The sequence below is a fragment of the Poecilia mexicana genome, unplaced genomic scaffold, assembly GCF_051168715.1.
Source record: "Poecilia mexicana isolate PSO_F unplaced genomic scaffold, ASM5116871v1 scaffold_1, whole genome shotgun sequence".
Taxonomy (NCBI): Eukaryota; Metazoa; Chordata; class Actinopteri; order Cyprinodontiformes; family Poeciliidae; genus Poecilia; species Poecilia mexicana.
Genome location: NW_028263370.1, coordinates 4199112 through 4224266, shown reverse-complemented (window position 1 = coordinate 4224266; position 25155 = coordinate 4199112). Strand labels below are relative to the sequence as shown.

General features: G+C 39.9%; 1 protein-coding gene across 1 annotated transcript; it reads left to right on the top strand.

Annotated features, from left to right (window-relative positions):
- On the top strand, window positions 1–22992 carry nt5c2b (5'-nucleotidase, cytosolic IIb). Its single transcript, XM_014967379.2, has 18 exons — window positions 1–601; window positions 2147–2266; window positions 7800–7873; window positions 13762–13879; window positions 14372–14467; window positions 14571–14662; window positions 14751–14808; window positions 15419–15512; window positions 15600–15653; window positions 15782–15865; window positions 15988–16029; window positions 16124–16231; window positions 16478–16544; window positions 16638–16808; window positions 17868–17919; window positions 18277–18337; window positions 18515–18691; window positions 19484–22992. The coding sequence occupies exons 2-18, from the start codon at window positions 2166–2168 to the stop codon at window positions 19715–19717; spliced, it is 1683 nt and encodes a 560-aa protein (XP_014822865.2). The 5' UTR covers window positions 1–601; window positions 2147–2165; the 3' UTR covers window positions 19718–22992.
- Window positions 22993–25155: the final 2163 nt, after the last annotated feature.

Below are 25155 nucleotides of genomic sequence, written 5' to 3'. Positions count from 1 at the left end.
CAATGGTTGGCGTTATATCGCTTTTTGCGGGAGGATTCTAGATAATACACTCATTTCACTTTCTGAAATGACTGGCGGGAAATATTTCACTTTTACACAATACTTTTTATTTGTACTAGTAAATAATGGTGGTTTTCTATCTTACATGACTTTTTTCTGACTTCTACAATTTAACATAAACTATAACACATAATGAGATGCGTTCCATAGTTTTCCTTATTTATTAATTTTTTTTTTTTTAAATAAAGAAAACGCTTGTGAACTATACCCTCCCTGCTGAAAGCCTCTTGTGACGCAGTCACGTGTCTCCGCCACGACTGCAGAGGGGTCCGCCTCTTTGTGACACGCAGGAACAAGCGCCTCCCTCTGACCGTCTCATAACAACAGCTGGCATCTCTCGGAGACTGCTGAGAGCTAGCCGAGCTCGGACACTTTTCTGCCTGGCTTTCTGCTGAGTTTTCACCGCCGCTGCGCCTCCAGCTTCCCACTGTCAGAGTCTAGCAGCACCGCAGGAAAACACCTCTTTCTCCCACTTTGGCACGGCTCACAGCGCATGCTCAGACTAACGGACGGCCCATTGATTTTATTCAGGAACTCGGAGGTGAGTGCTGAAACACGTCAGTTGTAGGAGAAATGTGCTTAGACTGTCTTCTTTGTGTTTCACCAAGGGGAGATAGTGTGGTATAGTTATTTGAAGTCCTGCTTCCTGTTGTCCTTTCAGTCTTTGTCAGTCAAAAGAAAAAAAAAAGAAAAAGGAAAACAGCCGACGGTTGTTAGCCAATGTAATTAGATGTTTGGTAGCGCTGCGAACAAGGTGTTCTTTGAGGCTATAGTTTGGAGCAGATAGTTTTTGACTGAAGTGCATCTTAAGCCACGGAGACGACGAAACAACTCGACCAGAGAGAGGAAAATCACCGAGAAGAGCTGACTTGTCTGTCAAAGTCAATCAAATCAAGCTGCCACATAGACATTAGCTAAACAACACGAGCATAAAAAGTATCCGAGTGAGTCTGTTATCTCGACCTCATATATAGGAATAGGTGCAGAAATTGGACTATGATGCAAGCTTTGCAGTGAGAGTTTTAATCAACGGGGGTCGTTGGCAGGACTTAAAACTCGCTTCTATTCTTGCTTCCATTTAAAGTAAAAAAAAAAAAAAGAAGCTACCTTTGCTCCTCCTTTCCTGCAGTATTTAGCTGAGGGAGAAACAGTTTCAGCAAGGGAAGCACAAACACAGCACTGGTAATTACAGCTAACAAAGTCAGCAAAGTCACCAGACTATTGTTGTTGTTGTTGTTTTTTTAATCTATTCAGCCTGAACTTTTTTCTACAATCAATATTTAGTTTGACATGTAATGACGAAGGATGTTTGAGATAAACGGGTTTGTCTCCAATCTCCTGCCTTTTTCCTCATTCTTTACTCTTTCCTCATGCAGTCAGACAAGGTGCTGGAGTTTTCATTGGTGGAGTGAAGCAGCTGGTATCTGCACAGTGCTAATCAGCTGGCTACAAGAAGCCTGCTAGAGTTTCCCCTTCCTTACATGAAAGACAAATTTGGCTGTTCAGAATTATTATTTTATATAAGACACTTGCTGGTCTGTTGATCTGCCATTACATTTAGCAGTGTGTTCACGAGTTTGATTGACAGCACTAAGACACTCCTTGTTTTTGACCGGGAGCAGTGCATTTCTTCAAATGGCAATAGGAGCTCGATATTTTCACAGATTATCTATCTCATGTTATACTGTCACTACATGGCAATAGTTTTAACTAATATGTAAAAAAATAAAATAAAAGTTATATACTACAGCTTTGATATGACCAAATTTCTTTCTTTTTTTACTTATAACTTATATTCATGGAGCGCTTTTCATTTAGTTAGACATAATACAGAACGTTTCACAGAGAAAATATGGACAGAACAATTGTGCCAGAAAATGGTAAATGATGTAAATAAAGTCCTTATCAGACAGAGCAAAATGTAGAACAGATGGACCACGTTTATAAGTGTGCATATGGAGACAAATGCAAGCAGTTTGAAAACATTCAATTAATACTTTACTTTGGTTATAAAACAGTGATTATGACTTGGACATAAATTCGGTTCTTTCAGAACTTTTCCCCACCTACTTTTTTTTTTTTCCAGACACTGATACGTTTAAAAGATGATGACTTCATGGAGTGACAGATTGCAAAACTATGCAGACCTGCCAGCCAACATGGATGGCGTTGCCATGAAGAAGTACAGGAGGGAGCCCTACCACAGGTGAGGAGCTCATCTGAACGTCCAGGTGGAATGACGAGCACGATAAGAACTCTGGCGCTATCAGCTTGTGATGGATAAGGCTGACTTTGCACATTTATATTATGTAATCCTGAGATTTAGATTCCTCTTTATCTATTATGTTTCACAAAACTGATAGAAAACTGATGAAACTATTTTATTGCGTTGTCTCATGAATCAAACTAACCAGTCTTAGTATACGTGCAATAAATATCTTGAAGATTGAATCCCTCTTTACTGAGCGGGTGTGTTGATGCACAAAACTTGAAGGAAAAAAACACTTTAATAAATAGGTTAAAGACCGAGCCTTTTTAGGTTTTTGGTGTCTAATGTTTAAAGAAAGAACTGGTGGCCTAATTTTGAGTAAGATATCCAACAGTGTTTTAGAATTAAAAAAAAAAGAAAAGAGAGAGGGAGGGAGAAGAAAAGAACTGGAAGTGAATCAGAAAAGGGAAATCTGAGTCCTTTTCAGACCAGAACCTGAACCACAGCAGGTTTTCTTCTTCTGGTTGAAATGGTTTATTCTCAGAACCTCGTTTGGATCGCTGCCCAGCCGGTTTCTCAGTTCAGAAACGGGTAATCTCACACAACCTGCTGTTTACTCTGGTAAAGGCTCCCCAGACTGGCGGGGCTGACGGGGTGTTTGGACGTCTTTGTGGTTCCTCTTTCTGGATCACACTCGCCTAAGATGGATACAATAAAGAACAGTGAAAGTGAAAAGTCTCCCCTGCATATTTGTGCAGGAAACGATACATTTTTAAATTTTTATTTTTTACTGGAATTCACATGGAAACACTGGACCAGAAAAATACAATGCTGATGGTGCACAGGAACTGTTAGGCAGCCTAATCGGATCGGGTCGATAAAGCCCGGTTCCGATTGGTTGACCGCAACGTCTTAATGGATTCTGTTTTGTGCCCTTTTCTTCCTGCCCGTCTGAGCCAGAGCTGCATTCAGAGTTGGCAGAAGATATCACCAGGCCGTGGTGCGTTCGCTGGCCACCAGAAAAGCACAATTCTGCTACTTATTCCTCACCACCTTGTTTAGACTTCAGAGAGAATTTAAATACATTTCTGCTGTAGATGACATCTTCCTGTTGCTGGAGGGAGAAGCACACCATCCATGTAACCATCTAAGGAATAAAATAAACAATCTGTAAAGTGATGTGGTTATTTAAGGATTATTTTATTCTTCGTTATGTAGGAAATACTTTGACCTGGATGGCAGATTTTGATCAGAACAGCTTCAGTTTCATAGAAACTCATCTTGGACGATTTAATTTGACCAGAACTGATGTTGTGGTGAATAGGGGTGCGCCGATAAATCTGCCGCAATTTAGTTAATTTTAGGAGACTGGCCGGTACTTGCATGAGAAATTGATTTTGTCTGCCGACGCAAACGTCTGAAAATCTTTTGCTTTGCCGTGAGAGCAGACTGGCTTACAGAACCACTCACCGGATCCGCATATGAGGAGTTAGCAGTAGTCACTCCACTGATGCCAATTTAGCAACTTTCCGAAGAAAAGAGTTGGTGTTATCCAAAATTGTTATCGCCACGTCAGGCTTTTTAAAGATCGGTGATAAGCCAGAAAGCTGCAATCAGTGCACCCCTAACAGTGAAGGCATTTTAAAGTAGTAGGAGTAACTAACTGTGTGTAAAAGGTCAGAGATGAGAAGTTTGTATTTGCATTCTGCAATTTGACCCTGGATGGCTAGAAAATTAATTTCTGAATGGTTTCTTTTCATTTTTAGAAACTAACCTTCACAACGTTTGCTCATCGATTGCCCATTTTGAAATGGCACCATGTTTTTTTTGTTTGTTTCTCTCGCATTCATTAGCATATAGAAAACCACTGCTTCCATCATGTGGTTGAGGCAGCAAAACTAGAAGTCTGACTTAAAAGGCTGGTGGAGGATTGTTGGTTCGATATAATTCCTGACATGGAGAGGTAGCAAGTCTGTGCTGCTCACTGGATGAAGTGTTTTTAAACGCAACGAGCCCAAACCAAAGTGTGCTTTCAGAGTGTTTAAGTTGGTTCTGACTCAAGACACTCAGATATATGCTCTCAAGCTAAAAAATAAAAAAAGTTATACAGAAACACGCTCTTGTGGGCTGAGAACTCAGACACTGTGTTGAGTTTCTGTCAGACAAACTGGGTTATTGCCAGCTTTGATTGCATATTCAGTCACATATTTCTTAAGGGCGGTTGTTTGGCTCTGTGCAGCTTTTCTTGCTGCCTGGTGGCAAATGTCATCAGGCTATTGGGCTCCAGGAAATGAAACGCATGAACCAGAACTTTGCTGTCGGTCAGCAAATATGTCTTGTTGAGACTGGCAGTGAATTCAAATGCATCGCTCCGTCCTTTATTTCGTCCAATCACTGTTGCCTCTGATAGTCTTCGCTCTGTGTGATGATGGGTGGAGGGGGAACTCGGCCTGTTGTGAGGAAACATCCATTCATGATTAGTATTTTACTGTGAGTGGCTGTTCAATGTTTAACTCGGAGGGTTGGGGGACAACGGGCGCCTTTGTTCCTCCCTGCCATCATATCACATCCCGTGCTCAGAGGGTTTATAAAACTGTCACTAATCTGTTGGGTCTGTGTGTCCTGCTGGGGCAAAGGTCGCTCAGTCCACGACCCCGCCCCTCCCATCAGACGCACACGCATGCAAAGCAGCCACACATGCCATGGGGGACAACAGATACCCGCTGATTAATATGACGCTTTTGCGTAAGAAGTTCTTGAACGGTTCAAGCGTTTATGTAAATGGGACTGTTTGTCACACAGAGTGGCCGCCGGGGATCGCATCACGACGGACGGATGACTTTGACCAGCACAGATAAAACTCCCAGAGTCCAATCGCCGCCTGCGTGAGATTAGAGAGGAGTGGAAAGAATCTGGCAGGGCGTCCCGCAGCTGCTTCCATCTACAGCTAAAGTAATTAAGGGCTTCTCTTGTACTCGCAGCCCATCGGAAATGTTTGTACGCCGTTGTCAGCAAGACCAAACTCGAGGATGACTACAGTAATCAAGTCGCCCACACCCATTTTCAACATAGACGAGCTCAGGAGGAGCACGGATTATCCTTTATGGCCGTTCATTGCCTCCCACCGCCCTCCGGCTAAAGGTTACATATTAGATGTCATCCCCATAAAAATAGGAACGATTTAGATTGAAATCCTTGGCTCAAAGTGACTTTTAACCCCCGTAGCGCTCAGAATTGTTAAAAATAAAGTAGCACGCTGCTCTCTGATTGTTGAGCAGTAAATAATAAAGTGTTGAAGCAAATACTAAAGATTTTACCTCGTAATATTCAGGTGGTAACATTTGTATACGTTATTACTTAAATGGAGGGTGAAATCCATTGTTAAATGTATCGGGTTTCAACTTTTTATCTTAAACTTAAAATCTAAGCTAACATCGTTTTCAGTGTTTTGTTTTTTTCTTTTCCTCTTGTTTATGTTTTGACTAGAAGTTTTAAGCAGCGTTAAACAGTCTTTGGCAAAATTCTTTATGAAAAAATCTTTTTATTCCATTCAGTGTAACAAGTCGACCGCTGGTTCAGCTCTGTCCCGATCAAAAAATGGGGACAATTTTAAAATCCCTTTATCTTCTGCTAGATTCAAAACTAATACATCTGCCAAAGAGCTTGTGGCACTTTGTTTTTTTATGTTTTATGTTTGTAGCCTTTCGTAAAGAGAACAAAAAAAAGGATCAATCAGAAAAGGTCAGAAGTAGAAAAATAAAAGCCAGAAATTGGTATCGGGCAGAAAAGGCCTGATTGGTTTGTCTGTATGTAATGACTACAAGTTAACCTTGTGACAGGGTTCTTTATTATTATTATTACTTTAAAATCCAAAAACTAAATCTTCAAAAAGCAGAAATATTTCAGAGAATAACCAAAGAATAGACGCTGCGTTAACTAGAGTACATCTGTTTGAGCTACAGGTGACGAAATCGCCTGGGAAACACTTTCGCTGGATATTTGTCAAAGTCTTCCGACAGCCTGGAGTGTGAATAATAAATGAGTCCAGAAGATGACTGATCTGAAGCTCACCTGTGTGTGTTCTGAGCCTCACCTGAGGAAAGCGAGCCGCTGTCGCTCGGGGCTCCGGCTCTCATGATCCTCCCTGACTTGGGATTATTCTAGATGTCTTTGAGGGGGCAGACAAACATCATCGCGCTGCTCAACAACAACAACCTCCCCCCCCATCCCACCTGCCGACTGACAACAACAGAGAATGACGCGGAAGGGCCACAATCAGTTTTGCAACAAGTCAGAAAATTTCTGAATGACAAGAAAGCAAAGAGTGAGGGAGGGGGGTGCCGGGAGGGTGTTTATTGTTCAGGGTGCCAGAGCTTCACTGTGCAGCTGGAGCAGATCAGACCAACGCAGAGGCAAACTAATGTTTATTTCACTCAGAATGCACTGCCAGTCGTGTCTTGGACTAAACTCTAAATGGGAGCTTGTTCACTACGGATCTGCTGCCAGGTATTTCACAACGGATTCTTGGATTTTTCAACAGGATTATGTGATTCTGACTGGGAATCACATAAGCACAGAGTCAGCTTTGAGGTTATAAAAGAAGAAATCTTTCTAACAGCGGCTGATTTCTGTTTGTCTCTGTAACTGGATTAAGTCTCATTTCTGGCAGATTGAACTTTTGATTTGTTTGGTTTTCTGTAGTGGAGCTCTGTTGTATATTCAGCTAAATCAGGGCTGTTGAAGAGAGACGGGGTCTGTTCCCCTTAGGCTAGCGGTGCGGTTCCTCTGTGTCGGCATGGTTACGTAAACATGGCTACGTAAACATTGTGTTTCCACATTTGAAAGACGATTTCAGCAGTATTTTTCATTTACTCTTTATTATTTATATTTATAAGGAAATACAGTTGAAGCTGCCGTCTATTTTTCCTGGATTTCACATGATTAATGACTTTCTTCAGTTTCTGTAGTTTAAAAGTTGATTATGATGTTAAATTTATAGACCAAGTGTTGCCAAGATGCTCTCTGCTCCATGTGCTAGAGAGCATCACAGCGGTCCAAGAACAGATACCTTTTTCATACTTTTGCAGTATTAGTCACTTTTTTATTCTCAGGAGCAAAATCCTTTTTGACTTTTAATGACTTATAGTAGAGTTTCTATAAAGTACACCTAGATTACAGTGAAATGCCAATAAATAACTGTGCAGTCTAATATTAGGAGGTCTGTTATCTAATATAAACAATCAATGGAAGTAGAATTTAATTTTAAATTGGTAGCAGAAGAAGCAGATAAAATAAATAATATAACGGATGTGATTATTTATCCATCATTTATTAAAATATGCAGACACAAGGTAAATATTTTAGTCGCTCAGATTTTGTTTGACTGCTTCGTTCATGCTTGTGACGTTGGAAAGTCGATGTAAGGAAATTCAGCTTTCTTGTAGAGTTTTTATATTTTCTAACGGTCCGTTTGTTAATCGTAACAATGTAACTTACATGTTTCCACCGTTTTGTTCATTTATTTCCTCAGAATCTTCGTCAATAGAAGCTTGGCAATGGAGAAGATCAAGTGCTTTGGTTTCGATATGGATTACACTTTAGCGGGTAAGTTAAATATTCATTGACGTGACTCATTTGCTTTTGCAAAAGCAGAGATAAAAAATATATATCTGATCAGCTATGATGAAATTGCACTTAATATTTGGAAGTAAAAACCTCCTATGTATCAGGTTTTATTTTTAGTATTGTTTAACTTTATATGTTTGGATTTATTTTTAAAACGTGTCCTTTGAAAATAAATAGAAAGATAAAATAGACTCTAGGCAGTTTCATGGTAAATAATGGATGAATTAAAGAACGTCCCCTCAGCTCCAGATCCTGGTGATGTATTAAATTTCCAAAATGCCGAGGATCAGAAAAGGTTAGTTAAAGCGAGTTGTGTGAATATTTTGTGGGCCAAGCGTTTCTCCGTGTGCCCTACCTTGTCGTTCTCTGACTTCGCTCCAGTTTTTTTGTACTCCACACGTCTAAAAATAAACGCTCACCGCCTTTGAAAAGCGGGTCACATTTGTTTGTGGGGCTCAGCAGCGGTGGCTCCCCTGAGGTAGGGATTCACTCGCGGATCCTCTGAGGCTCTGGAGGCCCTCGCCGCGTTTGGATAGCAGGAGATTTTCCAGATGCTCAGCTGTTGACGTGACTCAGTTTATGGGAGCTTGTTACTAAGTGTTAATGTTTGCTAGAAGTGTGGCTATCGTGTATCTTTGGACAGTTTTCATCACTGAAGTCCCTCATCACTTTCACTGAATAGCTGCTGCCTAACATTGCCACCGGGTGACGGCAACAAGCTTTTTTTTATTTTATTTATTTTTTTTAGGAGCTGTTCACATTTGTATACATTTGTATAAACACTGTTGTTTAAAGAAACAGAAAGGTGGATGTCATTTGCACTCCAAACAGTTCTGATATAACGTCTTCTTTTTTGGCGTTTCCTGAATGTAGTGCTGTAAAAAGTATTTGCCCCCTTCCAGATTTATTCCATCTTTTCTTTTCTATCACGCTTAAATGTTTCAGATCTTTAATCAAATTTTGATATCAGACAAAAATAACCTTAGAAAACACAAATATCAGCTTCAAAAAATTTAATTTATTACAGGTTGTCCACATTTTTAAAAAGTCTAGAATACATTGATAACAAGTCTTAAATTTTGTCTGGACTAGACTTTTTAATTACATATTCTATTTTTATTTTTATTTTTTTTTTTAGACATTTTGAGACAATGAGACATCCTCATTGCGTGTGACTGGTTGAGGCTACCAGTAACTCACTGCTAGCATACCTTTGCTAGCTAGGTGTAAACCTACACCTACCTACCTGGTAGCTAGGTAGGTGTAAATACCTAGCTACCTGCTAGCTAGGTGAAAATACCTACTAGAGAGGCAGTAGCTAGTAGATATTGACACCTACTAGCTACTGCCTCACTAGTAGGTGTAGCTAGGTAGTAGCAGGGTGCCAGAGCTAGTAGGTGTAAATACCTACTAGCTAGCAGGTATGTACATAACATACATAAGATATGTTATTTATTGCCAGTTGGCTGAACAAAGTTCATACATTTCTGTGGAGATATAGGTCTTCATTACAGTCTTTAAACGTCTCACATTTGAGTTGGTGAAACTTGCAAAAATCCTGTAATAGAGAGGAAAAGCCATCCAAACCATCGTTCCGGATTCCCAGGGCCACACACAGATTTGAAGCAGCTAAATGTGTTTTTATTTTTAGTTTTACAAGCAGAACAATGTTGTGATCTAACTCCTATCTACCAGCTTATAAAGTGAAAACTCATTAAAGTTGGATCAGCTGCATAAGGACCAGTGAGACGGTCCTTTACCAAACCGCCCAATCAGAAGCCAAATTCAGTTTTATTTAAAGATCTGGGGAACATGGAGATCACACATTGCTACTGCATAAAGATTCCCAAATGTTTTTTTAGTCAAATATGGAAAATTACATTAAAATAGAAATGCAGTCTGTATTGTAGAAGAACCAGGTCCTCATCGTCAGATATAAACTGTTGGGTTAGGATCCTCTGAATTGTCGTTTATCTTGTATTGAAACTAAGAAATCTAACTTCTTATTGAGATTTTCTTAATTTAATATTTCAGTTTAAAGATAAATATCCCAAATATTCAATTTGTCACTGGCTTTAGTGACTAGTGTGAATGTGGATATTTGACCTCATTAGGTAAAAGATTGAACTAATTAGATTTTTGTCCTTTTTAAAGTGTGTTTGTCTCTTATTAAGATCACTTTGATTATTGCCTGCATAGATTTTTATGCAAATGTTTAATTTTTAAATTAGCCAAAGCTAAACATCCCAGCCAGCTAACTATTAAAACCTGTATTTAAAAAAAAAATTATGTATTTATTTACTAATTATTCAAAAAAATGCATTTCTTTCCAGCATCCTATGTTTTATATAAACATTATCAGAGCATTTTTTTTGTATATCTTACAAAAAAGCTCTTTTATTCTGACAAATTTGCTTAACCTTATGAAAAAGTCAAACCTCAGCGAACTCTTAAGGGAACACCCCTCAAACATCACGTATTTGGTAACATTTTCTAAGCTAAATCAATATTAGATAGGTCAACCTCGCTTTATCTGTGCTGCTGCTGCTAACGGGAGCACGACACTGCAACAGTTGCACCAGCCTGTTTAGACCCAGATTGCATTGAGATGCTATCAGTTTTGTCCTAGTTTTCCAGCAGACTTTGGGCTTAATGTCGGCCCCCGAGGCGGTGCCGGAGTCTTCGTATTTTTCCACAGTGGGCCTCACCGTGTCCTGGTTCTAAAACCAAGGCCTTCATTTGCACACTGATGGAAACAGATAAATTAAGACGCATATTGTTAGCTCCTTAAAATAGACGGTTATGTGACATGGTTCAGTCGCTGTGTCCCCGTTTGGGAGCCTTGGATTAGGTGGTGTGTTTGGAGAGCGGTGCGGGTTGTTTACCTTCTGGGTGATGGGTGTGCTTTACATTCGGGCCTGAGCTGACCTGGCCTACAAAACCCCGGGGAGACGACACAGCGCTCAGCAGTGGGAGCGGTGGGCCTATAATTATCTGGCAATAATCTGATCAAGAATGTGATCGGACGTATTTGTGAAGAGGAAGTCATGTCTCTCCGTGGCTCTAAGCAGGTTCTGTTTGTGTGTATCTAATGAAAGCAGAAGAAATGTGAGCTACATCTGGTTAGCAAGGACCTCAGGAGAGCAGAAATGCTACACTGTCAAGCACGCAACAAGAAACAGTAATATAATAACAGGCCGCACCCAAATTATGCAACCATGAACTTCCAATCTGATTATGTTGTTGTTTTTTGGTGGACCCTTCGTTGTACCAAAATCAGAAGCTTTCTGTCAACACAGATTTGAACGAGGATGTAAGTCAAGCGGCTCAATAACTCTCTCCCATCACGCTAAATATCTGAAATGGCATCAAGTGACTTCAGTTACTTGTGAAAAGACGCTCTGTTGCTTTGAGAAGTTTTAAAGAAAGGCATGTTTTTTTTAATTACCAAGAAAAAAAAGTTATTTACATTACTGATGGCCTGAATACTAACGCTAAAAGCTGGAGCTAACTCATCTTTTATTCAGTCAGTGCTCCAGCTGCCAAGTGACCAAACCAATAGTGCCATGGAAAAGTGTCATTTTGCAGATTTATTTTTTTAATGACTTTATATTGCCATGTTTTATAAAATAAAAAACAAAACTCAATAAAAATCCCTTTTGCCCTGACAGTTTTATTTATTAAAGGGGAAAGCAATCCAAAACAACCGTCTCACTGTAAGAAAAGTAGTTTTCTCCTGATCCTAGTAAACGGATTGCGATTAATGCAACAAGTCTTTTTATGTCACCGTTGAGGAATTTTGGTCCTACTTTTCTTTGGAGAATCACTTAACCAGGACCTTTCTGACAAAAGAACTTCGTATTTCTTCAAAGCATTGCAGAAAACATGCAGTCAATAGTCTGCATTGACTGCATTGCATTGATTATAAGGATTTAAAAACCTTTTGAAGTAATTTGAGTTTGAACTTAGCCTGCCTGTGGAATGGAAACCTTGTTAAAATGGGAGTATGTGTTTCATTTGAGTTGTGGAGGTGTGCAATTATGTTTCAAGTTTACAATTAAAAAAAATAAACATAGTTATGATAGATGGCCAGCCTGATTGGCCTTTCATTCAGCCAGTACTGATTGTACTTGTGTGAGGGAACGAGCACACTCGGTGAAACCACTGAACTAAATACGGAGAGTGATGATGGCAAAGGTGATCGAGGGGAAACGACTCTCAAAATAGATGTTTTTTTTTTTTGTTTTTTTCTTTTTTCCCAGTTGTTTCGTGTTTTGCTTTGTACCTCGGACTTTCAAGAGGATTACGAACAGTGAGCCAGGAGGAGTGGATTGGGATGTTAGCAGCAGCTCTGGGCAGTGAGCCCAAACCCTGAGTTTACTGTGAGAAAAACAGAGGAGAGGAGGGGGCAGCCGAGCTGCAACACACTGCATGATTATAATGCAGGAAGTGGCTTGTTCTAACGGAGAGTTTTACTTGATCCAAAAATTAGCTAGTTTTCTTCAGCGCGGGTCATTTTTTTAGCTTGCTGCTGTGTGTTTTTTTTACAGAACACTGCAGATGTTTTCCTGTTTGCTGTCCTCCCACTTTACTGCCCCCTTAAGAATCATCAACCAGTTCAGCTCCCCTGGGTCCTTCCTCCCTGCGCCCCACTGGGAGCCCGACAACACACAGAACATTCTTTCTTGCGTATTTATAACATCTGATATATTCCTATTTCCCCCCACCCCGGCCTAAGAAAGCATTTTAATCTTGTTCCAGCCTTTTCTTAGCATCAGCCTATGTTTGTATTTCCAGAGTATGGTTTAAATACCGAGTGCGGGCGATGATGAGGAAGAGCTTCATCAGTCTCCACAGAGCTCTCATGAACTGCAGATGAAATTTTAAGGCCTTATTATTTTCACACTCGATCAGCTTTCTTTGCGGAGCTGTGCGGCCGTCTAGAGGGGAAGGATCCGCTGGAGAGTGAAAACATGTCAACAGAATAATGATATCAGACTCTGTCTTTTGGGCGCAAGTTAAAATTGGAAACATTGCATCAGGACTGAAATGATTAATCGTGACGAATCAATTATTGATGTAATTACCAACTAATTTAGTAACTGATTAATTGTTAACTAGAGTAAACTAAAAAAAAGTCAATATGCTGAAAGAACAACATACTCAGAGTAGTTATTAGGCCCAAACTGAACAAAAATGTATACAGTTTGCATTTAAGATAAAATAAATAAAAACTAACCCAGAACTCTTTAATTGGCATAGTGTTAGCTTCACTTGGTTCAAAATCTTTAAAAATGAATAAATAAATAAAATGTCTCGTATGAGGCACGTTTTGCCATCCAATCATTTATCATTTAATCGCTAAATATGAGAAGCAAAGGCCTCCTGCAAGCTAAACAAGCTACAATTGTTTTAGGAGCTTCTTTAGCCTTGCACAGCTTTAGCCATGCTCAGTATCTTCTTTTAATTTTCAAGCTTATCTTGACAGTATTCTCTCACCCCCTACTGGTGTAGCATTGGTACTTCAGCAATCTTGGTTTAAATAGCATAGATCATATCTTTTCAGTCCAAATCTCAATCAGACAAATTGTTGTTGTTTTTTTTTAGCCAGAAAGCTAAATAACTTTAGTTGGATTCATCACTTCTAATTATTCTAATAGGGAAAACGCATTGAGACATTAAAAGACTTTTTGTTTCAAAGTTTCAGTTCATAGCTTCATAATTTGAACACTAAATGTCAAACATTAACAAAATAAAAGAATGTTGCAGATAGAAAATCAAACTCAAACCTGTTCTGTTTCTGTTCAACAGTACTGTAAATCTATTAAAATGTGCTAAACTAAATATTTGTGCGTTTTGATATTTAGTCTACAAGTCACCTGAGTACGAGTCGTTGGGCTTTGAGCTGACGGTGGAGAGGCTGGTTTCCATCGGTTACCCCCAGGAGCTGCTCAGCTTCGTCTACGATCCTTCATTTCCCACCAGGTCAGACCAAACTGGACACAACAAGAGCTGACGGCCGACCCGCTCATCCCCCTTTTTCCTTAAATACCGAATGGTTCCTGTTAAACTGTAAAATGAGATGTTAAGCAAAGCATTATTCAAGTCCCGCCACATATTCTCAGTTGGATTTAGGTCCGGACTTTGACTGGGCCGTTCTAATAGATGAATATGCAGGAAGGTGAACCTCCTCCCAGAGAAGCTCTATTTGTACTCAGAATAATTTTCTCTCTTAATTTACTCCTCCACTACTGTATCTCCGTGTGTGGGTGTCTCTGATTAAAGGGGGCTTGTCTGATTAAAGGGGGCTGACTATAAGTGCACACTGCATTTTTCATATCGTCAGTTGTAGCGTTTTTTTTTCCCATTTGTGTCATTTCCCTGCCGCATCACAGTTATTCACTACTTGCTGATTGTCTGTCACAAACAGTCCCAATAAAGTAAAGTTTTTGGCTTTTGCTTCCCCTTCCTCTTCAGAGGCCTTGTGTTTGATACCATGTATGGAAACCTACTGAAGGTTGATGCTTATGGCAACATCCTGGTTTGTGTCCACGGGTTTAACTTCCTCCGAGGGTAAGCAGCTTTCCATTCTGCATCTCAGAAATAAATATATATATATATTTATATATAAAGTAAATATATTTTTCTTTCTCTCTCTCTGTTTTTTTTCTCCCAGTCCTGATATCCGTGAACGATACCCCAACAAGTTTATCCAGAGGGACGACACAGAGCGCTTTTATATCCTTAACACACTCTTCAACCTGCCAGGTAAGGCTGGTGGAGACTGCTCCAGAAAATTTACACCCATGTAAAACTCTGACTGACTTAATTTTCATTTTATTTTATTCTTTTAAAGAAACCTACCTTTTTGCATGTCTTGTGGACTTCTTCTCCAACTGTGACCGATACACAAGGTAAGAACGTCTCTGCCAGGCTGCACGTCGCGCAACAACAAGTTTCTGAGTTCTGCATGTTGACACAGAGACATTTGCAAGCCACTCAGGGGCGAGAGCAAATGGCCCAAAGCATGGGAGCGTCCTGGTGTCCTAAAGGCTAATGTCAGCTAATTCTTATTAAACGGTTTCCTCCTGGGACTTCAGTCAGACCTGTTTTATTTTTAATAGAGTTACAGAATTAATACCAGACAGTAGGCGCATGGATCCTTGTCAGATTAATAGCAGTAAAAGGAAATCTCACTAACTATCCACATAAAATGAAATAATCTCCCACAATCTTTTTAGCACTTCTGTAAAGGAGGATTAATGGCCTGTAATTGATTTTTAATTTCTTTTGAGAATGTAATCTGGAATGGCTGCATGTCCTTTGTCCTCTGAAACCTGGTTGTTGGTCTTTTAGGGGGAGAATGCTTTCCTGTTTGGCTGGGGACCCTCCAACAAGGGAAGGCTATCCCATTTAAAAGCAAACAAAAAGAAACAAATGTCATGTTTTTAAAGACCCTCTGTAAAGATATGGCCTGTCCGACGGCTGTGCGCGTGTCTCTCTCTCCCCCTCCCCCCACTCTAGCTGTGAAACGGGCTTCAAGGACGGCGACCTCTTCATGTCCTACAAGAGCATGTTCCAGGACGTTCGGGACGCGGTGGACTGGGTTCACTTCAAGGTAAAGTTAATTGATTTAAGTAACATTATTATTATTTTCAGCATGCCAGAACATGTCGTGTTACACGTTTTCCTTTGCTCTTTTCAGGGAACGCTGAAGGTGAAAACTGTGGAAAACCTGGAGAAGTACGTAGTGAGAGATGTGAGTACTTTGCATGCAGCAGGTGTCCGCTGCTGCGAGAGCCACACACATTGTGTCACGTTCTTTGTGAAGATGCTTAAAGCTTTTTTTTCTCTCTCTCTCTTTTCTCTCCTCTCTGTTCCCATCAGGGGAAGCTCCCACTTCTCCTGAGCCGGATGAATGAAGTGGCCAAGGTTTTCCTGGCTACCAACAGCGACTACAAATACACAGACGTGAGTGCAGACGGCTAACCGTTTAGACGAAAACAACAAAAATGTTTTTTTTTTATTATTATTATTATTGTTAGTTGTTATTCGATTTTTGATTTACATCCAAACACTTTTTCCCCTCACAGAAAATCATGACTTACTTGTTTGACTTCCCCCACGGCCCAAAGGTAGGATCGATTTTGCTGAGATTGCAGGTAGAAAGTAAAAAAACGTGTCACTTTACTGTCGGTATTTTGGTAACTCGTGTGGTTCGTTCCACAGCCCGGCACCGCTCACAAGCCCTGGCAGTCCTACTTCGACCTGATCCTGGTGGACGCCAGGAAGCCCGTCTTCTTCGGGGAGGGAACCGTCCTCAGACAGGTCGACACGGTGAGCGGACACGAAGCAGGACTCTGACTCTGTGACCACATCAGATTGTCCTCAGCGTTTGGACAACTTATAATTTTTGAAAGCAGGTTTCCTCTAAATAAAGTCAAAGCGAAAACAGTTAATGCAATTTGCGTCCAAATGCGAAAGAAACCAGTCCAGTCGTTAACTTTAAAAACACAAATGTGTTTAGTCTGATGAAGATCTTTACTTGGGTGATTTTTAATTTTATTTGCGTCCTCGATCCAGACCACAGGACGACTAAAGATTGGAACCTACACAGGACCTCTGCAGCACGGCATAGTGTACTCAGGAGGTGAGACGATTTTCAGTGTTGCTGCTTATTGCTTCTTATTTTTAGCATTAAAGGGCCGGAGGCGTCATTAATGAACATTTTTATTACACTAAGGTTCCTCAGACATCGTGTGCGACCTGCTGGGGGCCAAAGGGAAGGACATTTTGTACATCGGGGACCACATCTTCGGAGACATCCTCAAGTCTAAGAAGCGTCAGGGCTGGAGGACGTTCCTGGTGATTCCTGAGCTGGCGCAGGAGCTGCACGTTTGGACCGACAAGAGCTGTGAGAGAGAGAGAAACACTGTTTGGATTTCATCCTTCGGTGCCACGAGAACTTCAAAATAAAACCCGAGTCAAAATTCCTAGACAACCTCAAAGAGCCAGAAGGCGTCGGCTGCAATTTCTTCTTTTTCTGCAAAAAAACTAATTACTAAGTGATTTGATCTGAATAGACTTTTAATACTAGACAAACTACAAAATCAATAAAGCTAAGTAAAAGTTGATTATGTCACAAGCTGGAAAGTTTTGCATCTTTTTTTTTTTTTTTAAATTCAACCAAGACTGAAAATGACCAAATTTATACCAAACTGCTTTTTAATATAAATCTGTATAAAAATAAGGGAGAAACCGTCACACACTGTTAAACTTACAAACCTTTAATAATGAAACGTGAATTACATTTACCAGGTTGCAATATTTAAACATTAATAATGTTTCAAATGCATTTTAACATAAATAATCACAAACCAGAGTTTTTTATATATATATATATATATATATATATATATATATATATATATATATATATAAATGCAGCCTGTTTAACGGTCCAGGTTTTAAAATACTAGTCGATGTATGATCGAATTGATGCTGATTTTAATGTTTTACCATTAAGTGTGTTGACCTTAAACCATATTTGTTTCAGATAATAAACTAGAGTCACATCATGGCAACAACATGGAAGGTTAGAGGTTAAAACGGTTTATTTGATTCATTTGATTGGGACTGGTCTTTGTACTTTAAAACAATGAAAACTATTTACAAATATTTACAATACAGTCATTGTTGTCACTGTACGTATTTTTGCTTAAAATGTTCTAAACACTTGATATTGTTTTGGTAAATGTTTTTACTTGGATATCATTCATATTTTTGTCTCCATGTTTAGCTCTGATGCTAGTTAAAAAAAAACCCAAGGATTTTATTTTGCATTTATGTTTTTTTAAGAACACATTTTTGTTTGCAAGGGATATTTGATGTGACGTTATTAGAGGGTGAAGGGTTAAGTCGACAGAGAACATCCTCATCAGTGACACTTTGCTTCTCCTTTTATGTTTCGCAGCGCTATTCGAGGAACTTCAAAGCCTGGACGTTTTCTTGGCAGAGCTGTACAAGTAAGAGCTGTTCCCCTTTGGCCTCTTTTCGTCCACTTCCTGTCTCGAACATACCCCCACCCCCCTGTCCTCCCGTCCCGGCCGTCCCCACCGCCGCCTCTGCTGCACTTTGCTCTCCGCGGCCCGCCCGTGTGAAGGCATGCGCGCTGAGAGAACAACGGGGTCAATAGGGTGAAGAGTGGAGGGGTCGGCCCACGCAGGCCACCTGATAACCACGTTTGCCTGCCGTATTTATAGCCCGCCACGGCTCGCTGTTACATCGCCTCCTTGACTTCCTACGTTTCAGCGAACTGATATGCGTTTCCGCCCCACGCCCTCGACCCTGAACTCATCGTCTTTCTCCTCGTCTTTCCTCAGACATCTGGACAGCAGCAGCAACGAGAGGCCCGACATCAGCACTATTCAGAGACGAGTCAAGGTACGGCCCTGTGTTGCTGTTTTTAACCCCTGCTTTGTCCCCAAGCTTTTAACGCCAAGCTGGAGAGTTAGCGCCCTACATTCTCCCGACGCCTCCTCCTTAGATTGTTTCCGTTTGGCCGTTTTCACCGATTCAGAAAAAAAGGCAACGTTTCTTCTTCTCGTTTCCTCCTTTCAGAAAGTCACGCACGACATGGACATGTGCTACGGCATGATGGGGAGCCTTTTCCGCAGCGGCTCCAGACAGACTCTGTTCGCCTCCCAGGTGATGCGTTACGCCGACCTGTACGCCGCCTCCTTCATCAACCTGCTGTACTACCCCTTCAGCTACCTGTTCAGAGCCGCGCACGTGCTGGTGAGTGTCCGACCGGAGGGAGACAGAACCTTGAGGTCACTCCAGGTCCACTGGTACTGATGCAAACCTGCAGCTCAGCCTGTGGAGTTTAAGCTCCAATAGAAGCTGAAGTTTGTATCTCTGCTCATGTAAAGACTTTGTTTTGATTTCTATTTAAGTATTTAAGCATTTAATTTGAGCAACAAGATCAATTACCTTAAAACAAATGGATTTGATCGATGTGATGAATATTTTTATTCCAATTATTGTTATTATTGATCTATAAAATTTGAATAAGAGTGGGTTTATATTTTAAATGTTATTGAAATTGGGTGATTTTTTTTTTTTTTTTTTGTTAAATTTGTGTGTTTGTTTTTTTTTCTCAGGCCAGTCAGGTGTATAAAGGGTAGGTGAGAAAATTTTCAAGACATAAAATGTTGTATTTTTAATACTATAATAAGAATAAGAAAAATATCAGCTCTCGAAATAATACAGAACAACTGGGGTGTTAGGAAAGATCAGGTTTTAGATGCGTTAGCTGTGTTCAGGGAAACAACAGCTCTTGGGTAGAAACATTTTTTTTAGTCTGTTAGTCTTTGACTTTATTGTCCTGAAACGTCTCCTTGAGGGCAGGAGTTTGAAGACATTGTTAATACTAATAATATTGTTTAATAGAAAACCGAAACGGTGATCTTTAGCTCATTTGTGACGCTGGAAAAGATTTAAAACTTCACCAACGAACCCTGCACTTTAAACATCTGCTAACCATAATTTCCTCGTTTCTCCATTAAATATTTGCTCGATGTCCCTCAGATGCCTCACGAGTCAACGGTCGAGCACGCCCACGTGGACATCGACGTGGAGTCGCCGCTCGCCACGCGCAACCGCACCCAATGCAACGACTGCAAGGACGTGGAGTGCAAACGCAACCACCTGACCCGCTCTTTCAGCGAGATCAAGCCTCCCAACCTGTTCCCCCAGACGCCCCAGGAGATCACGCACTGCCACGACGAGGATGACGACGAGGAGGAGGAGGAGGAAGAGTAATAAAACACCCTGCAGAGTTGAGCCATGTTCCTGTTCCCCGTCGCCTTACGTTTCCTTATAGAGTCGAATGGTGATCTCGAGACGGGAAGGAGAAACGCCTCCTGTGTGCGTTTGTGTGTACTTACATTTACTGTCAATGTAAATCGATGCACATGGACACGCAAACACACACACTCGGGAGATTTCTAAGGAAAAAAAAAAATATTCGAAGGACCATTAGGAAGAAGAGATCACACTCATATGTCAGAAGAATAGCACGCATGCTCGACTCTCAAAACGAAAAAACAAAAAAAGCCACCCTGAGCAATCATTTCATGAAACGCTAGTTTTTAACGTATTTTTATAACCAAATAATGTTTACGCTGTAATCCTGCAAATACGGTTGTTATACTATACCTTTAACTATGAGACAAGCTAACAGGGAATGCGCGGGAAAATCGTCCTGACTGTTGAAAACAGACATTTTCCTGCTGTTTGGGAACAACGTTTTTAATCCGTCTAGCTTGTTTTCTAACTCGTGCATGAAGAACTGAATCTTCCCCGCGGGGCAGTAGGGATCGGTTTTCCTAAACCTCAGGATCTCGATGTGCGTCGGGTTCAGTGGGGAGTTGAGGACGTAGTACTGTAGTCTCTGCAGGAGCCCTGACATACTGTAGTGGTTACGTAACTCGCCACATGGCAGACGACTTGTTATAGCTGCGTCACAACAAGCAGGCCGACCCACACCGTTTCATTTTGGTTTGGTCTTTTTGGAAGATGAAGTTTGAACGTTGTATTACACTATTGATGAGAAACGGACTCGCTCGGAGTGAAGGGATTTCTTTTTGTTTTTTTGTTGTTTTTTTTTAAGGTGCCAATATGTGAAGTTCTTCAGTGTATGAAGGTGTTTTTATCGTCACATATGCAGAGTCCTCAGTATCAGTTATCAAAGGAAACGTGCAGGCGGTGTGTGTACAGTATTCCTCTGTCTGCCTAGTAACACTGTGATCATTAGGGTTAAAGCTGTGGTACTTGATTTTAATTTGAAAAAATAAAAGAGAGAGAGAGACCAGACTCTTAAAAATTATTATCCCATACTAGCATTGCTGTGTTAATGTTTGTAATCTTTGGTTGGGAAAAATATACTTTAAAAAACTAGGTTTCAGTTATGATTCAAGTGCAGTTTTGCGCAAAGATCTATGGTTTTGTTCCCTTAAAAAGAAAAAAAACATTATTTTTTTTTACCGACAGACGGTCCGGCTCCTCCTTCTCCTCCTCCTCATACTTGGCTGTGTGACTCTGCAGCGTCAGCAGCTTGAAGCCCAAAAGCCCGTCTATGCAGTGAGCTTCAAGCACCAGATCACTGCAGCCGCCCAACATAAAACTAGATGCTCACTTTCCCTGGTTTCACAGATTGCAGTAAAATTTACCTATTCGGGTTGTTCTAACCACCTTTTATCCTCCATCCTGTGATGTGTTTTTAAATTCGGATTTCTCAGCTGCTTTAGTCTTGATTTGTCCTTGGCTGGCAACTGATGGCAAGTAAGTTTCTGATCGCAGGAATGTTTTGTCTTTGTGATGTGATAATCGCCCGATCGCAGGGCGAACTCCTAACGCCGTCACCACCGTTTCCCCTCGGTGGAGAAATTTCTCCCAAACTACAAGTAAAGAAAAATTGTCATTTCCAACATTTACTTGTGGAAAATGAGATAGATAAGGTTGATTTGGACCTTGAATTCTTCAGATTGAACGGGTTCATCTTGAAATAACACAACGCTAACATTTTACCTGGAGGAGAGCCGAGGAATCACTGCTTGGTGGAATAAACCAGACTTTTCGTTATTTTAACAGTAAGAAATTATTTTGGCTTCATTGGATAAATGTGTTGCTTTAAGCAATAAGATCCAGTTTAAATGTTTGTCCAAACATGACGATATTATGAAAGCTTTGGTATGTTGGTCGAAGTTTCCAAACACCTGTGATCAATGGAGCTGAATTGAAACTATGACTAAAAATGCAGAGAAGAGTTTTTTGCGAGACGGTGACCGTATCACAGCTTCTGGAGATTCTTTTTTTTTTTTTTTTTTTTTTTGACTTTGCTTACTAAATGCTAAATGTCCACTGACATTTCTCCAGGGGTCTTGCTCATTTTTACTCCACAGACAAAAAAATAAATAAAAAATCTTCAGTGGTGATTAGGTTTGATTAAAGTTTTGCACGCAGAGGGAATGTGTTGCTGGGAAAATAAGTTTTCAGGGTTTTAAACCTAGGTTTAACTGGGTTTAAAATGGTATTAGTGTTCATGTGAGTGTTGAAGCAGACTGCCTGGACTTCATTTTCCCTTTCCTAACATGCTACGTTTTCAGGTTTTATTGAAATTGTACGGCTCTGATCATTTTGGCCAGGAAAGGAAAAGTACATTTAATCTATTCTTGGTTTTTCCATATTTGGTTTGGTTTTGCTTGAACTGGAGGGATTTGAATGTTTTTTTTTTTAGCTTAAAATGTCACTTCTGTATTTGATGATAGGAAAGATCACAGCTGTTTGTAGTCTTTTTTTCTTACAAAGAAACCTTTTTTTTTGTTTTCATCTTTGCAGAAGTGGGCATGTTGCAGAAGGCATCTGTAAAGCTAATGATGAAAGTTGCATAAACTATATATATATATATATATATATATATATATATATATATATATATATATATATATATATATATATATATATATATATATATATATATATATATATACATACACACCTGCAGTTGGTGTCCATTCTCACTCGACGGTTATTTCGTCTCTAAAAAAGAAACATTGGAGGTTTTCCCAGTGTATCAGCGTAGTTTACACTCATGAAACACAGCAAACCTGTACAGAAAATCTTAAGTCAGAGGAAGTGGGGTTAGCATGAAAAGTACAATTACTATATTAGCTGAGGTTCTTATTTTTCTAAAGTATTTTTAAATGGTCTTGGTTTACAGAACTGTAGATGGACCTTTTTTATTTTATTCAAAATAACTTTTTATTTTCTTTTTTTTAACCCTACCACATAAGTGTAATGTTCAGACCTTACTAATAAAGCCTTGTGAAGAGCATTAGGCTATAGGAGGTTATTTTTTTCCATCCTTGTGTTGCTCAGAAACATTAACAGCCTCCTCACATTTTCTAAACTGTCCTTTTGTTTTTATGCATATCGGATTATGTTCCTCTGAACAGTGTTTGTTTCCTGAAATGTTCCTTTAGACTGTATATTGAAATCATTACATGAAAATCTAGAATAAAGATAGTTTTTCATAATTTGTGGCTCTGGTTTTGTTGGATATTGAGGGGGAAATGATGAAATGTTGCTCTTAATGCTCAGAGGATGTATGGAGGTTGACTGAACAACAGTGGCAGCTTCTTCATAATGTAAAGGTGATTATGTGACATCCTCCAAACCTCAGCTTTACATTTAGACTGCTGAAGTGTCAGCTGTTCTGTTCAGTCTCACAGACACTGTTGTGCAGTGCACCAGCATCCACTGACTCAGCATTTTATCTCTGCTGAGTCAGCAGAACCTGAAGTCCTAAAGACAACCAAATGAGATTGACAATCACACTATTTTAGAGCTCTAAAATCAAAGCCTTGGTACATTCTGATCTTATACAAATATATTTATGACTGCAGTTCTGGCAAAACAAAAACAAACAAAAAAAAAACAATCTCTTCAGGCCTTGTAGCACGGAGACGAGATCAGTATATTTTGGCTAAAGGATAAGAAAAAATGGCGTCCACACGACAGGATGCTGCGCCACAGAAAATGATGTACTAGCTATGCCGGGCCAGTCGGTGGCGCTGTAACAATGCCAGAAAACGACACAAACAAACAAAACACCGAACGGCGCCATGTTTGTTATTTTTTGAGAGTGAGGGGCGGGATAGTCAGATGGAGCTTTAAATTTTTTTTTTTTTTATTATTATTTTTTTAAATGCGGCTCACAGGACGACAGCGACACTTGAATTTTCAAGAATTATCGTTTCTGGTCTCCCAAGACGCCGGATTTTGTGTGACTGCACAACCCAAACTACAAAAGACAACTATCCTGTTTCATCTGTTAATCATTCACTTTTTTATTAAACCACCAGCTGAAAGAGGCAACAGGAATGTCGTGTTCAGGTAGAAGCATCAGAGCAGGTAAAAACACACCTTCACAGCATTCACACGAAGGATGGAGTTGTCAGTTTAGAATAAAAGAGAATGCACGTTTTCTATTTCATGGAGTATTAATATAAACCCCGTCACAGCTGATGCCCCAACACTGTTTCCTGTTGTGCATTCATAAAAAAAATTATATATTTGTCTTTTTGAACTTCCGCGGTATTTCTTATTCTTTTGTTAGGCACTGGGACCCACAGCCTTGTTTAAACGTTGCATTCAAACATTGTTTTATCTTAGGGCAGCGACTGTTCCAGCAGAGCAGGGCGGGATTGCTGCGTTAGGAGCACTTTCAAGTAAACAACAATAATAATAGTAAAAATAAAAAAACAGTGAGCACAGCTGCAAACTTAGCAGACGCGATCTGTGTCTGGTTATGAAACAGGAGGGGACGCCCTTTCGTGGCGGAGCAGATGGGTGGACTATTTTGTCTCATTTCCCAGGCCTTCTGATACACACTGAAAACACGCACACATGGAAAAACACGAAGAAACAGCGCCCACCAGTGGTTACTATCGGGAATTACATTTTAAAGAGACTAATTCAGCCTTAAGAGACATTTTCATCTTGCTATAAAATAAGAAAAATACACACACACACACACACACACACACACACACACACACACACACACACACACACACACACACAAAAAAAACATGTGAATGAACAGGCGTGGAAACTCCTATTTTCATTAACATCTGCACAGAGTTACTTTACTTTCCAGCACACAGTGCATTAAAACTCTGTCCTGTGAGGTAAAGTATAAAAAAATGGCAAGAGACTACAAATATACTCTTAAAGAAGATTTTGGAAAACATGAACAGAACTGCTTGTTAAGCTAGATGGGAAGATGTTTTTTTGTGTTTGTTTTTTTGTCTGAAACAAATAATAAATTTTTTGTATAATATAAATATCTAATCTTTGCTCATTCTTGTCCTGCCTCCTCTCCAAGTCTAAAGCAGACATCTTTCAGCTGACTCAACAAGAAATCCAGTCAATATTTTCCAATAAAACAAATTCTCTGAATATCCCAGGGATAGGCAAAGACTTTTTAATAAAAGTATCTGTTCAAAGGTGGTTTTCAAACATATTAGACCCGAAATGTTGTTTTTATTCTAGCTTTCATCTACCCTGTGTGTGTGTTTGTGTCCACAAAGTTAGCAGATGCTGATGTCTCTCGTGTCGACTGATGTTGAAGAGAATTAAAAGCTTAAAAGATTCCCATCAATAAAACTACAACTGATGCTTTTATGGCATCTACG

Coding starts and splice junctions, on each gene's coding strand:
- nt5c2b (XM_014967379.2), top strand. CDS start 2,166: ATGATGACTTCATGGAGTGACAGATTGCAAAACTATGCAGACCTGCCA. Junction 16,030..16,123: donor ACTTCCCCCACGGCCCAAAG/GTAGGATCGATT, acceptor TTCGTTCCACAG/CCCGGCACCGCTCACAAGCC. Junction 16,545..16,637: donor CGGCATAGTGTACTCAGGAG/GTGAGACGATTT, acceptor TATTACACTAAG/GTTCCTCAGACATCGTGTGC.